Source organism: Branchiostoma floridae, chromosome 1 (assembly GCF_000003815.2).
Source record: "Branchiostoma floridae strain S238N-H82 chromosome 1, Bfl_VNyyK, whole genome shotgun sequence".
Lineage (NCBI taxonomy): Eukaryota > Metazoa > Chordata > Leptocardii > Amphioxiformes > Branchiostomatidae > Branchiostoma > Branchiostoma floridae.
Genome location: NC_049979.1, coordinates 13784409 through 13798311, shown reverse-complemented (window position 1 = coordinate 13798311; position 13903 = coordinate 13784409). Strand labels below are relative to the sequence as shown.

The 13903-nt window shown below is 41.4% G+C and overlaps 2 protein-coding genes across 2 annotated transcripts in view; both read right to left on the bottom strand.

Moving 5' to 3' along the window:
- Positions 1-8607, bottom strand: part of LOC118415775 (cathepsin L-like) — a 27789-nt gene extending 19182 nt beyond the window's left edge. Inside the window, exons 1-8 of the mRNA XM_035820589.1 lie at positions 8344-8607; positions 6314-6380; positions 5192-5305; positions 4701-4843; positions 3407-3503; positions 2801-2881; positions 1523-1642; positions 173-237 (exon numbers count right to left, since the gene is read on the bottom strand). Of these exons, the coding sequence (XP_035676482.1) occupies positions 173-237; positions 1523-1642; positions 2801-2881; positions 3407-3503; positions 4701-4843; positions 5192-5305; positions 6314-6380; positions 8344-8430 (774 nt within the window). The 5' untranslated portion in view covers positions 8431-8607. The remainder of the gene's footprint in view (positions 1-172; positions 238-1522; positions 1643-2800; positions 2882-3406; positions 3504-4700; positions 4844-5191; positions 5306-6313; positions 6381-8343) is intronic.
- A 552-nt stretch (positions 8608-9159) lies between these two features.
- On the bottom strand, positions 9160-13877 carry LOC118415753 (kininogen-1-like; the record flags this gene model as incomplete). The annotated part of the gene is given in 8 exon segments (XM_035820550.1): positions 9160-9364; positions 9633-9743; positions 10095-10256; positions 10533-10613; positions 11047-11154; positions 11409-11654; positions 11991-12098; positions 13733-13877. Coding segments are annotated over 8 exon segments (1057 nt in total), but the record flags the coding sequence as incomplete, so codon positions are not given.
- Between the last annotated feature and the right edge of the window lie 26 nt (positions 13878-13903).

Below are 13903 nucleotides of genomic sequence, written 5' to 3'. Positions count from 1 at the left end.
TATCATTGTAATCCATCCAGAGGTTCTTACGTTATGCTCAATGCAAAATTCCGAACACCCAGACACACACACACACACACAGACAACCAGACACACAGACACACCCAAAACTATTTCTCCATTTCTCATCGAGATAACAATAACAAATAAGGAACCTGTAACTCTTAATTACCTGCATGGGGAATGCATTGATTCCAATGGAGATGGGGCCATTCTCTGCTAGCCAAGATGCCATGTCTGCAAAATGAGGCAAAAATGATAATTACCATATACTATTATCAACATACATCTGTATACATAGGCAATACATATGCATAATGAGTAGGAGTTGGATTTATGATGAGTCTCCCCCCCCATGCCCTTCAACACAATTTAAGTCAAGTAAAATCTATCACAACTTTTCACAAGGCATCATAATTTTTTTTACCTACATGTACACTACACTTTACAGTTACAGCCTGCATAAATATGATCTGGCAAACAGTTCTACATCCCCTCACACTCCTCTGTCAAGCTTGCTTAGAACAGCTCTAAATTGTATCACGTTTGATAATTTTCAGCTCATTATTTTGTACACCAGAGTTTCAGCCTCTTGTTTCCGCTTGCTACAACTAAGCTATTCCTTTGAATTTTGATGTTCTATCTGATCACAGGAGCCTGGCTATGACACTTAAGAAGCACCAAGTCACACAAGACTTCTACAGAATGCTACGTGTATGCCTGGCCTGCCCCTATCACCTTTCTGCAGGATCATACATGTCAGGAAGCTAAAGTAATTGGGTCTTAAAGTGGAAGTCAAACAGAGCTGCACTGCAGGTGAGGATTACCCTTGGAGCCAGACTGGCTTTCATTTGCTGCTGCAGTCAGATTATGTATTCAGCACTTTTACAGCTCCTGATCCCCATGTATCTCATTATGACGAGCCTGGAAATTTGCGAGAAACTTGAACAGGCACTCATTTCTGACATTCATAAAGTTAATAAGAAATGCATGCCGTGTGACATTATGTCACTTAAAGGGCACCGGGCGTGGTAAATCAACCAGGAACTTGAGCCTCCTCTACTGGTGACTCGCTTGTTTGAAAGCAAGTCTGAGGGCGTTGGGTGGCTTTGAACTTTGATGTTGACGGATCAGCACCCTGCTTTCTCTGTAGGTGGGAGACCATACATATGCAGAACCTCCTACGATTCAAAGGCTTCCCTGCCTGGATACAGATGATCTGCAACGTTGTTTTCTATGCAGAGCACCACCTTTGCCAGAGGGGAGTCTGGGAGCATGCTAAATTCTGATGCGCTGCAACTCATAGCATATCAAGGAGAAAATGTTCAATTATTTCCGTCCCCAGACAAAAAATCTGTAAATGTAAAAAGTTCAGAATACAGTGGGGCTGAAATTTCTCTTTAACATACTTTTTTTGTGTCAAGAAAGTTTCTTTACATCACTATCCATACATAAATATATTATGCCACTGAATACCACAGGTCATATAAAACTAAATGCCAAGTGGTTCCAGTAGACTGACCATTCTCATCCTTGGAAATGTTGACAGAGCTGTTGATGTAGACCTGGACCTTGGAGTAATCCATGTGGCACTGCTCATCCTTGGCCTCATAGGGGTATGCCTTCTCAGACTCCAGACCACCTTAAAGTATGATAATCCCATTCAGGAGCCATGTACAAATGTGAAATGAAAGAACAATAATCTTGATGACTTATATATAAGATAACAGTTACCATAATGACATTGTGGGCCACTGAAATATCTAAATAAACAGAAAAATAATTTGTTTCTGGACAAAAACAATCCAAGATGATGTGTAACGAGGGTCAAGGACAAATCAAGTTCTTGACTGTTACTACTTTTTCTTGATCTCCCTGCTTTCTGCCATTTTGATTTTAGAGTTATGTGAAATCCTTCTTTGGTGTGCCACTTGCAAGTTACCAAAGCATATTTTTGAACAAAATGATTTTTAAAAAGTCTCTAGATTTGTTAAATGAATCAAAACAAACAATCTTTTGAATTGTCTTTGTAAAAGTCTTGTAAAATGCCTTCTCAGACTCCAGACCACCAATTAGATTGATATTCTTCCAATACATCAGTCACAATTTTTGTCTACTTTTTCTGAAACATTCTTCCTTGTGGAAAATACATACATATGGGCTCGAACATAGAGTGCCTTATAATATCTGCTATATTTACACAAACCATCATGCAAACAAACCATCATGCATGTTCCTGAATATGTACACATGAAGTTATATACAGGAAATTGTGATAGGACAAATAATAAAAAGGTTACATCTTCCTATAAGATTCTGCAATTGCGCCCCCTGTGTGGGTTTAGTGTTAGCATAGAAGGAACATCCAGAGATGAACATAAAAGCTCACGGGCAAGCACGGTAAATTCCACTGAGCCCTAAGTGGAAATTTTAAAACTTATTTCCCAGCAAGTATTGTGCTCCTGCTCAGCCCACGTATTGCACCGTGCGTCACAGGAGATGAAAAAACTACTCAGTAGGAATGCTGGATTGTGTACTGACAGGCATGCAATACGTAATCCTATTTTCATCACACTTAGGACTGAACGTGGGAGCTGTGTGAAATTATATTAGAGAAGGTATGGAAAAAATCATACATAAATGTTGGTGGAAAAAATAATCAGTGAAAGAAGAATTAAAATATTTGACTATAGACCAAAAGTACATGTACATGTACTTGTACCAACATTTTATAGAACCCTCCATGAGACTTTCTTGTCTGCCCTCTACAAAATGAAATCAATGAACATCAATATCTCACCCATCTTGATGATTGCATCATATGCTTGTGAGGGAAGCCCGCCCTCGCAACCATCATCTACTTTGTCACAGTCCACCAACTCTGTCAAGGTCAGATTGTATTGTCTTTGGTTATTAGGAAATTCAGCGGCAACAGGCCATACCATTAATCTGTGGTCAAGCGCTTACGATAGGGTTAATTAGTACAAACTTTGATGTGCATGGTCACTTGTCTTTTTGTAAATAACTTTTTTTCACATGTGACATGAAAAAGGGAAAATTGTGGCCTCTGATGAAGACAATACTCTTATCATATGCCTGTTGAAACATTAAAGCAGGAAATTAAGCAAGTATTTTGTACAACAATGGAATGGGCTACCATGGAATAAGAGGAAGAAATAATTAAACAAGATTCACTCCAGCTAATTAATCACAAAAGGAACACTTTTACCATCAATTGATCTTTTTGTTCTTTTCACTATTGGATTTATGTGACAAGATTAAATTTTCGATGTGTCTTAAGATCTGTTAGGCAAAATTTATGTAAAGATACAAACACATAGCCATGATCACTGAAAACATCAACAAAATTCCAAATCAGAAAACAGAGAAGGGTAATATCACTCACGTTGCTCTGAGAGATCAGGAAGGTTTCCCTTCTTGATGGCCCACTGGCCTTCAATATTCCCTGTAGTAGAGAAGGCCCAGCAGGAACCACATTGGCCCTGAAACACAAGGAGATTTTGCATCAGCACCAAGGCCAGGGTCAAAGGGCTAGGTATTCAGGTACATAGGGTGTCCCCTAATGCCTACTTCGACTGTCGTGTTTAAGTGGCAATCAGAGTTGCTCCCTCAAGTCAGCTATAAACCCTGATTAAAACAATCCTCATACTGAGAAATTGTCTACATTTGCACCAGATGCCTTGGGCTGTAATTTGTTTATTGATGAGAAATCGTAAGAAGTGTTCCTTAGTGGGTTAGTATTGACTATCTGGCTTGTCTTGCTGGCACTTTTTCATCAGAAAGAGTTACCTCACCTGTAAAATACACTGGCACATCAATGCAAACACCAATATCATACTTCGACAAAATACATTAAATTACTATTTGTGGTTAAATCAAAAGGAGAACAGTTGAAATAAGGTTATTGAATTTGCTGTATCATTGTGTTTTTCATTTTTGCAAATGTAATGATAACCTTCAAACAACAAAAAGTATTCTGGATGTCTGATTTAGGCCATGTTGTTTCAATTTTGTGGATGATATCCATGTGTGCATCATTTTTTTGGCCTACTTTAAAAAAATAGGCTTCCACCATATTGAGAATGGTACAAAGCAGCTTCTACAAAATGAGCAACTACATGCCATTAAACTGCAAAAACTATTGGAAAACAGATACTAATGACAATTCCAAAAACTCAAAGTATAACATATGAAAGAACAATAATGAAGGGTCTACTGTTCAGTATACCATGATTTGCAAGTTCAGTCATTTTCTCAACCATTCTGATAAATTAGATTTCAGAATGAAATCAAATTTTCCCCCAAATTTTTTTCTTTGCACGCTCACATCAGTTTTGGGGTTCCCATCCATACATGTATGTCACCCATATAATATGGCTTAGGTTGAACAGCTTAAAAATGCCCCCTATCTGTTCATGTAACAATGCAGGGAATATTAAGTGCTAACACTGAGTTTACAATGTTGCAGAAAAAGAATAGGTGAGTTGTATTTCAGTCTAATAATATATTATATGAATACCGCATCATTACTGTCATTTTCTTTACTGAATAGCATGTTGTCATTGTTGTCCTTGTTTTACCATTTCTGTTTCTCTGATAGACATACATATAGGTGCTGAAGTATGTCATGTCAAGATAAATTCATTTTCTAAAGACTGGAAACAAACAGTATTGCTGACCTGATCTTTGACCTCAGTGACAGCACCGTGATCCCGCCAATCAAACGCTGTTGGAGCATCCTTCTTAGGGATGGTGGCAGGTGGGAGAGGCTTGGCTGGGGCTTTCCACACAGGTGTCAAGTAGTACCTCCTGAACTCATCCTCTGCACAGAAACAAATCAATTTATCCCGAATAATCTTCTTGTTTCTTCTGGATAAAGTACATTAGGTCACTTTAGCAACAATGAAGATTTAAAACTTGGGCTCTAACAGGAGATAGTTAACTACAACTGTTAAAATAAGATATCACAGACTTTGTTACTTTAACACAAGCCAAACTCATGAGACGGCAATTGATACTGTAATTCACTTTTTCTTCTTGGTACCAAACTTTCATGGTCTGAGAAGATTTAACTTGTTATCGGAACTAAATGTTCATGCGAACATGCTTCAGAGTTGATTTTAAACTTTCAAGTACAAACTAACATAAACTCTGATCCTATCTCACTTACCTGTTAGGTCCATGAACTTAGTTACTCCATACTTGGCTGTGCCTCGCTCTGAGTCCTGCAGAGTTTCTGCCTTCTTCAAGTTGTCTTGGAACACATAGTACCTCTTCAGGTACTCTAAAGGGAGTGCACAGATTCACTGATTGAAAGGACCGTTAACTTAAATTCAGTATCTACTTTTATTCAGCTTCTGCTAGAATTTTAGCTATCTATGGAAGATAGTATTTTAGGCCAATGGCTATTGACAAGCTGTTCCCTGTCACTATTGAAAAAAACTTCCTATTGACAGGCTACGTAATGTGTTGCATTGTGTGGCGCAATCAGTAACGTATATGTGACCCAGACCCCAGAGGTAACGGGTTCGAAACTGCTGATGTGCCCCGATGTTGTGCCCTTGGGAAAGGCACTTTACAAGACTTTCCTCACTTCACTCAGGTGGCGATGAGTACCTAGCTTTGGTTAGGGACGTCCCTCGAATAGGACGTTAAATGGAGGTCCTTTGTTTGAGGAGAGCCACATCTCGAGCATGTTGTGAGTGGTTCAACCCTTAAATCCTATGGTCGCACCTGGGGCAATTGCTGTGGTATTGAGGTTAGCGCTGAGTGGCAGCCGTTCCAGACCCTTGGCGTTGCAATATAGCCTCACCTATTGTAAGCCCCTCGCAATTCAGCCCCTGGCTGCCAAGAGAGAGTAGTCGGCCCACCCAATAACCATAACAATAATGTTTATCTTTGGATCACTGCAGCCTACAAAGGTCAAATGGCTCAACTCAAGGTCTTATATACTGTGGGTGTTCAAACCTTGGTGGAGGTCCTTTTTTTTAACATGTTATTTTGTTTTTAACATTCACTAACATATGTTTGACTTGAGCCTGTCAATACCTGGAAAAAGCAGGGAATATGTTCTTATTTCAGCCTCTCAATAGCAAGGAAAATTTCTTATTGCAAAAGCAGGGGAAAATTCTCATGGACAGGCTAGCCTATCAGTAGCATCTCTCATGTAGAGATAACCTTATATCTAATTCATTGTTAACTGCTTCACAAAGTTTACTATTTGATGACAGTTGACTTGTTGTGTTTTCTATATTATAGTATATGGCCAATTAGTTACATCTACTATTCACACCTTCAGTATTGTTGTACTGCTTGTTGTACCGCACAGCAAACTCTTCAAATAGTGCCAGGTGTGGGGACTGGAAGTGGAAGACAAAAAAAAAGTGTTGCATTCACCCCCACACAAACTACCCAGTAACATATTTGATGCCATTTAAATTTTTAATATCAGTGACCAGTTAGAGCTTGATAGATAGGTGAGCATGAAACAAGGCTTCTTTCCGAAAACCCTTTCAGAATCTTCACACTTTGAAAAATTATATAACGGTTACAACAGGTATCTTAGGACCCTGTGGATTATGGACAAGATTGGGCTGTCCGAGGGGAAATTGTCATAGGGGCCGATCGACTTCCATACATACTTTCCAGTGAATACGATTGGGCAAATCACATAACTGACATTCTCACCTAGATCTATAATGGTTTTGGGCATGTGTAACAGTGGTGTTCAAATATCGTCCTTGCCCAACATGGTTGATTTCTTTCTGTTCTTACTCGCCCCTCTCAATTTCTACACATGTATGTAACGGTATTATGTTGATATGCTAACCAACCAATTAACTCTGTCTACAGGATACATACAAAATGGCATTCTTCTATCTAGACTAACTCAAAACTTTCCATTTATTCTTCGCTAAAGATATGGACAAAAAAAGTATCTATCGAATGTAACGTTACACATTTTTGAACTTCGTAGAACAATCACAAAGATAAGACTCTGTTGTCACAAACTAAACATAGAAGCCAGAAGATACACTAAAATTCCCCGTGACCAGAGGTTTTGTCCATTCTGCCCTAATAATGAGATCGAAGACGAACGTCATTGTGTTCAAGTAGGCAAATATATCCACGAATGCTTATACCTTAGACCCAAATTGGTTATCATAGTGTAAATGACATGCTAGAGCTAAGACCCAATATGTTGACCTATAGATATCCATATATGTCTGTTCAGTTGTACTGTAGCAAGGCTACGCGGGTCACGGGTTCCTTACTGAGCTTCCAGTGACGAAACTATCTTCAAAATGGCGTCGTCACTGGACGCCCAGTGACGAAGAAAGTTCGTCACTGGTTTCCCAGTGATGAATTGCTTTGTTCCAGTGATGGAGCTCTCTCGGTACTGGGATTCCAGTGATGAACCTTGTCTCGTCACTCGATTTCCAGTGATTAGCTCTGCTCGTCACTCGGGACCCAGTGATGAACTCCGCTCGTCACTCGGGTTCCAGTAATGAACGCCATTCGTCACTGGACACCGAGTGCGGAACCATCGAGGTCACCGGTTCCTCACTGGGTTTTCCAGTGATCGGTGACTCTTCGGCACTGGACACCGAGTGATGAAATTATTTCGGCACTGGACTTCCAGTGATCACGTCCTGGAACGTTCCAGTGCTGACTTTGATATGCAACAAAAACACCCTAATTCACATGTCGCCATAGCCGTGTTACTGTTAGATTTGGTCCGGGTGTGTGGGGACTTGCCGAGAGAAAAGAGGCGACAATAATATAAACTGAATGACGGCAGCGTAATATACTAATACACACGGTGGCTCCCAGCAGTTGGTTTCCCAGAGTGCAGAATATTTGTCGTCACTGGATAACCAGCTGAAGTTTCCTCATCACTGGAAAACTAGTGACGATAAATATTCCCCACTGGTAAGCCAGTGACGACGCGACTTCATCACTGGAATGACTGGATACCTAGTGATGAGAAATTTACCCGTGACCTCGGTAGTTTTGCTGTACTGTAAGCAGTTTTCATACAAGTAGACCTTACGAAAGTCGCTGTAACGTTACTTTTGTCGTGTCAATAGATTTCATAACGTTACTAGTACAAATGAAATAGTACCCTTGGGGCCCGGAAAGGGGGGGGGGGGCAGAAAGGGTAGCCCGGTACCCAGATTAGGCCAGCCTTCTCCAGAAACTACTCTCCATACAACTCTTAGAAACCTCCAACGTGAGCTTAATAAGGTAACGTTACACGTCGGAAATTTCAAGCATAGTCATCAGGGTACTGTACATGACAACAACAGTTGAGTTTAATACCTGAGCAGTCAAGCCGATCTTTGCTGTAACTCTCCACTCCATCGCGCTGAACACGATCAGCGCCAGAAACGCCACGGCCGGATGCATTTTTGTCCCTTAAAACCTTTTAGTTTCCTAACAAAGCTGTAAATTTTCGTAACAAACGACAAGCCGCGACAGAAACCCGTATTGGAGAAGGAATTCTGTTTGAGGAAGTGTGTACCTGGCACAACTCTTTCGTAAACAACTGGTGACACACGACCCTATTATACAACTATTAGGTCAAAGGTTGCAGAAACCTGATTATTCTAATAATCGCTTGCAGTTTCGTTGAACTTTTAAACGCATCTGGTGGAAACTTTATTGACCTGAACTGATTTAAACTCCATCTCGTCAACAACGTACATGTAACGTTAGCTATCATAGACTCTGGCGCAGGTTGATAATCCATGTGTAAATTATGATTGTGACAAATTTCAACTAAGTTCCTGAAAAAATGAGCTTGCCATGATAAAACCACTTGCATTTATTTTGACTCGCCTTCTTATTCATAACAGCTTTATCTATTTTGTACCAAGTTCCATACGTGGACATGCTTTTATCAATACAAATCTTTTTTTTGATGAATTTTTAATCATCGTGGTTTTCAATTCAGTGGCAACACTGCAGCTGCGACTTCCTGCTCATCTGCTGTTTCGCAAAAGGTGGTACACATATTAGCGAGGTATTAAATACACCCGCTTTACATCTCCTAAAAGCCATCTATGTAACGTTAGTCGAATTGAAAGCTACGTTATGGTGCATGCTTAACTATAAAGCAGGAACACTAACAACACATCCAATGCTCATTTACACCTTCGTGCATTTATTTCAAACAAAGACGTTTAAATGTGAAGCACAGTCTTCTCATGTTTGAAGTGTTCCCATTGTGATGTCCAGTATGCTCTCACGGAAAGAGCTGTTTGGGCGTACAGGAGAAGGTCAGGACCTGTGGCTCCCCGATCCACGGCTGGTCCAACACTTCTACGTCACACATCTCGCGCTGTGGGGGGCACATACAAGGAGGAAAGGTCAGTACCAGTAAAACTATTTTCAATAGAATCCCCTTGATGATAGGGGTAGGTAAGAGCTGTCTAAAGTAAAGCGATCTCAAATAAAGGCTTCGCCAGTTGGCAGGACTGGTGCTTAATGTTAACTTTGTTTTACTCGTAATCATATAGCAACATAATGATTGTTGTTACATCGGTGCCCTTGTTGCTAGAAATAAATTTTCAAAGAATCTTATCATTCAATAGTTGTTTATTACGAACCCCGCCACCGAGCAGGACGGCGCAGTCGGCCAGCAGGACGGTGCTGTCGCTGCTGGAGCAGCTGGTGGTGCCGATCTCCATCGTCAGGTAGTACTTCATACCTGCCACAACCTGAAGTTATGAAGAAAACAGCTGCTAGATATCGCTCATTTTTCTTGATAGAATGCTGTCCTTACCGTGCAAACGTAGTCTCTACCAGTCTGACTACGCTGACCATTATAGGGAGAATACTTTGCCAGGGGAGTTTTGCTACCAGCGGTTTTGGTCTCCGGTGGGGAAATCTGAAACCTAAGCGCGGACTGACTCCCTTGGCCAATTTCCCGATTTTTTTTGGCCGAACTCTACGATCCCCGCACCCCCGTAGGAAGGTCTGGTGGAGGCTAGTACAAACATGGCGCTTGCATGATCAAGCCAGAAGAAATACAAGAGAAAGGACGACACGTTACAACTTTTTCCTCGCACCTGATACTGCGCGCTGGTGACCTCCACCAGCTTACTGAGGGTAGGAGCGTTCCTCATGGTGTTGATGTGGTCCACTGACAGCGAGGCGAGATGCTGGATGCCCTGGTTGTTAGTGTCTGCAGGCATCAGTCCTCCCGCCAGGAACTGCCGCTTTACAGCAACCTGGATATCAGTTCAAAATTGTAAATTATTGTATTTTGTATAACACAAGAAAATGCTTTTGCCACTTTTGGTGCCGCAATCATTGTATGCATGTTTGATCAATTGAAGGCAAAACAGCAAATACCTATTTTGAGCAAATTGTTGTTAAGAACAAATGATATCTCTTGCTGTGACATATCCTTGACATAGCTAAATAGAAAATAAAAACATTTCGTCCAAAAAAGTCGTATTTCAGCACCGAAGAAAGCAGGTGTTTGTGCGCATGCCTAGCCTTACCTTAGGGCTGCATGTCATTGAGATGACTTCACGGGTCCCGGTCCAAGATTGGTCAAACACAGTCACCATACAGATCTCAACCTGGATACATCAGGGGCAAAATACATACAGAAGTGAGGTCTAAACCGGACTACGAGCTATCAGTATGAATATCATCTATCGAATGGATTTTAACTTGAATCCTGAATATGGCGCTGGTAAACATCTTTGGTGCCTTAGCGTTGCCCTTACACACACACACATACACACTCACACATACATGTACATATGTATACAAGATAGCATTTGAGTCATCAGCCCAACACAAGGCGTTAAAGACATTGTGGTGACAAACAAACATCCCTAGAATAGATATTGATAGTTCCCTACTGATGATAACACATAGCATGTTCCGGACGGAGACAATATAGCATGTCCCGGAGAAGAAGGGGTATATGAGTGATATTTAAAAAAAGGTGTTGTTTTTCCATTAAATGTGACATTAACATATAACAACAACAACAGCATCACCCACTCGTCCGTTCTGGTCGATGTCGCAGTCCTCTAGACTGACGGAGTCTCCCTTGGAGCAGGTGGTGGCACCGATCTCCAGTTCCAAGTGGTAGTTAACACCGGCAACAACCTTTGAAAACCCAAAGGTGGAGGCTTTAATTCATTTTTATACGATTTTGAAGGAAGTTCATTACCACTGAGTGACGCATGATGTCCCGGTGCAATGAAATTAATCGTTCAACCTCAGTTAACATCGCAAAATTGTAGACGGTCCCTATATTGGGAAAAGTTGGCTGTTTTCTTTCTTTTCTACATCTATTCGCTGACTTCGACACAGGGCAAATGGACTTGAGCGTGTTTGAGAAGGAACTGTATAAAACCAACCTGAGTGCTCGCACTGTGGATATGGACCAGTTTGCTGAGGTACATGGAGTTGCTTTGGTCGTTGATTGTATCCACAGCGAAAGCTGCAATCTCCAACACTTTTGGGCTGTTGGTGTCCGTGGGGTGCAGTCCTCCGGCCAGACCGCCGAACTGGCGCTTGGTCGGTTTCTGTCTACAGCCCTGTTCCAGCACTTCGCGTTCTCCGGTCCACGGAACGACATATATCTCCACATGGCAGATCTCGTTCTGGGGACATCGGTCAACATAACAAGTTGTAAGCAACCAACGTCCCACGTAGCTAGCTGACTGTTGGTCTGTTTAACACTCAAAACATTAGAGGTAATATGAATTCTTCAAGAAAGTTTTCCATACTGGCGCATTGCACATGGTTACATTGTAATCATGAGAAAGCAGATGTGAAGCTTCCAATTCAGCGTACCAATCTTATGTCAGATGCCCCAATACTTAAAGGACATATTGTATTCAAAGCAAATGCTAACGTTAGTAGTTGGCTTAGCACACATTACTCTCAAAGTTCATACGGACAAGACGAAATGATATATTATATGGTCTGTAACTGACCGTGTAGTCCGGGTGTAGAGGACAGTCCTCCAAGGTAATCATACCCATCTTGGGGCAGGTAGTGGTGGCCTTTTCCAATTCAAGGATGTACTTGTAGCCAGCCACAACCTGAAAGGGAAATGTTCACATCTGACATTGATTGAATTTGCCTTTATCCATTGGTAAACCCTGTTATGAATAGGCACACCTGGCTTCCACATAATTCTGCACACTACAGTGTAATATGATATTATTCATTATCTACGCATTTTATGAGCTTTGGCTACCCATTGCGCATCTTAGTATTAGCAGCGTGTAGGGTGTCGGGTTTTCATTCCATTGAGTAGTTCTCGTATGCTGGTGACGTTCCAACGATATCATCGTCGGACAGGGACAATATGTTGGTTCAATTTAACGTCACCATGCCAGGTTATCATTTGTCTAGTGACAACTAAGTAAGCACAGAAAACTGCTAAGCAAGTGTCTGGTCGGATGTTTGTATTGTTGTTTTATACTAATTACGTCTGAGACCAGCGATAAAATAATCATCTCCTCAGCAATTACGCGAGGCCCTATTAACTGCAAATACGATTAACTAAAAGTATTTGTAGGGCTTTCGTCATTCTTGTCTTCGGAAGTAAATATGTTTTTCCTCAGATGTACCATTTGCAAATAGTATCACTAGATGATTGCATTGTGATAAAATAACAGAAGGAATATTCTCACGCTTTTAGAACCACCATGTACCGACTAGATTCGACCCCGATGCCATGCCATACGACGTAAGAAACACATCTATATGTGTCTTGACATGTGAATGAAAGAATACCAAATACTGTCATGGTATTTGTCTCGACTTTGGCAGATTTTGATTATTACAATATCACATGAGGGGCGGTATAGCCCCTACGTGTGTAAGCACGTCGACCGATGATGATGATGATGATGAATATCATATAAGCAGTGATATTTCAGGAAAGCCATGCAAGAGCTTGCCTGGGACTATATCATCATACTTTATGACTAGAACAGCACAATTTCTATCCTAGCGTTCTATAGACCTCGTAGAAAATGCTGACTGGCAGGTCACAGCTGCTCGGTTCTCATTGAGTCATCAGTGTCGTGTGGCGCACAGGAAGCAAGGCGATAAAAGTATTTTTGCGTTTGCAAACTATTTGCACCGTTTTTGTCATCAGGTCTGTAAGTTTTGTGGATACAGTGACGGAGTTGAGCTGACATTTGCACCTTTTCCACCCGTGGCAAAATTTTATTCTCCTTCACAAGCCTTATCGCCCCAAAAGCCTTCAGTATGACGCTGTAAACCCAAATATTCGCCTCAAGAGGAAAAGAAAAGAAATATTTTTACCAAAACATAGCGACCTTGTATAAAGGCAGGGATAATGCCTTGATGTCTTTCCCTACTTGGCTATGATGCAATGTTAACTTAATGGATATGTGACGTATGCTAGTTGGAAATAGTACTCCAATCTCGCGGCATATAAAAATGACATCCCACAGGACGACATGTCAAAGACATTAGTGATCATTAGTGTTCTATTCATATCTTAGTCCTACAGCATCGTGTCTTTTCGTCCGATTATAGCAAGGGATCTGTCAATTGCAATTGTGTTCATAGTCAACACTGGCTGAGCAACAGTTTAGCGTCGCCAACACAACGAAACTATTTAGTTCACTTCCTGAGATGTCCGACTAGATTGGCCCGGGGACAGGACATGCATGTATGAACAAAGGAGACTGCTTACCTGCCGCTTGCCTGACAGAACCTGCACCAGCTTGGACCTGTAAATGCCGTTGGTCCACTCGTCGATCCTGCTGACAGCGAAGTTGGCGATCTCCAGCAGGGCTGGGTCGGCCAGCTCGGCTGCAGTCATCTCCTCGGCCCCGCCATAAAGCGTCTTCTCCGTCAGAGCCAC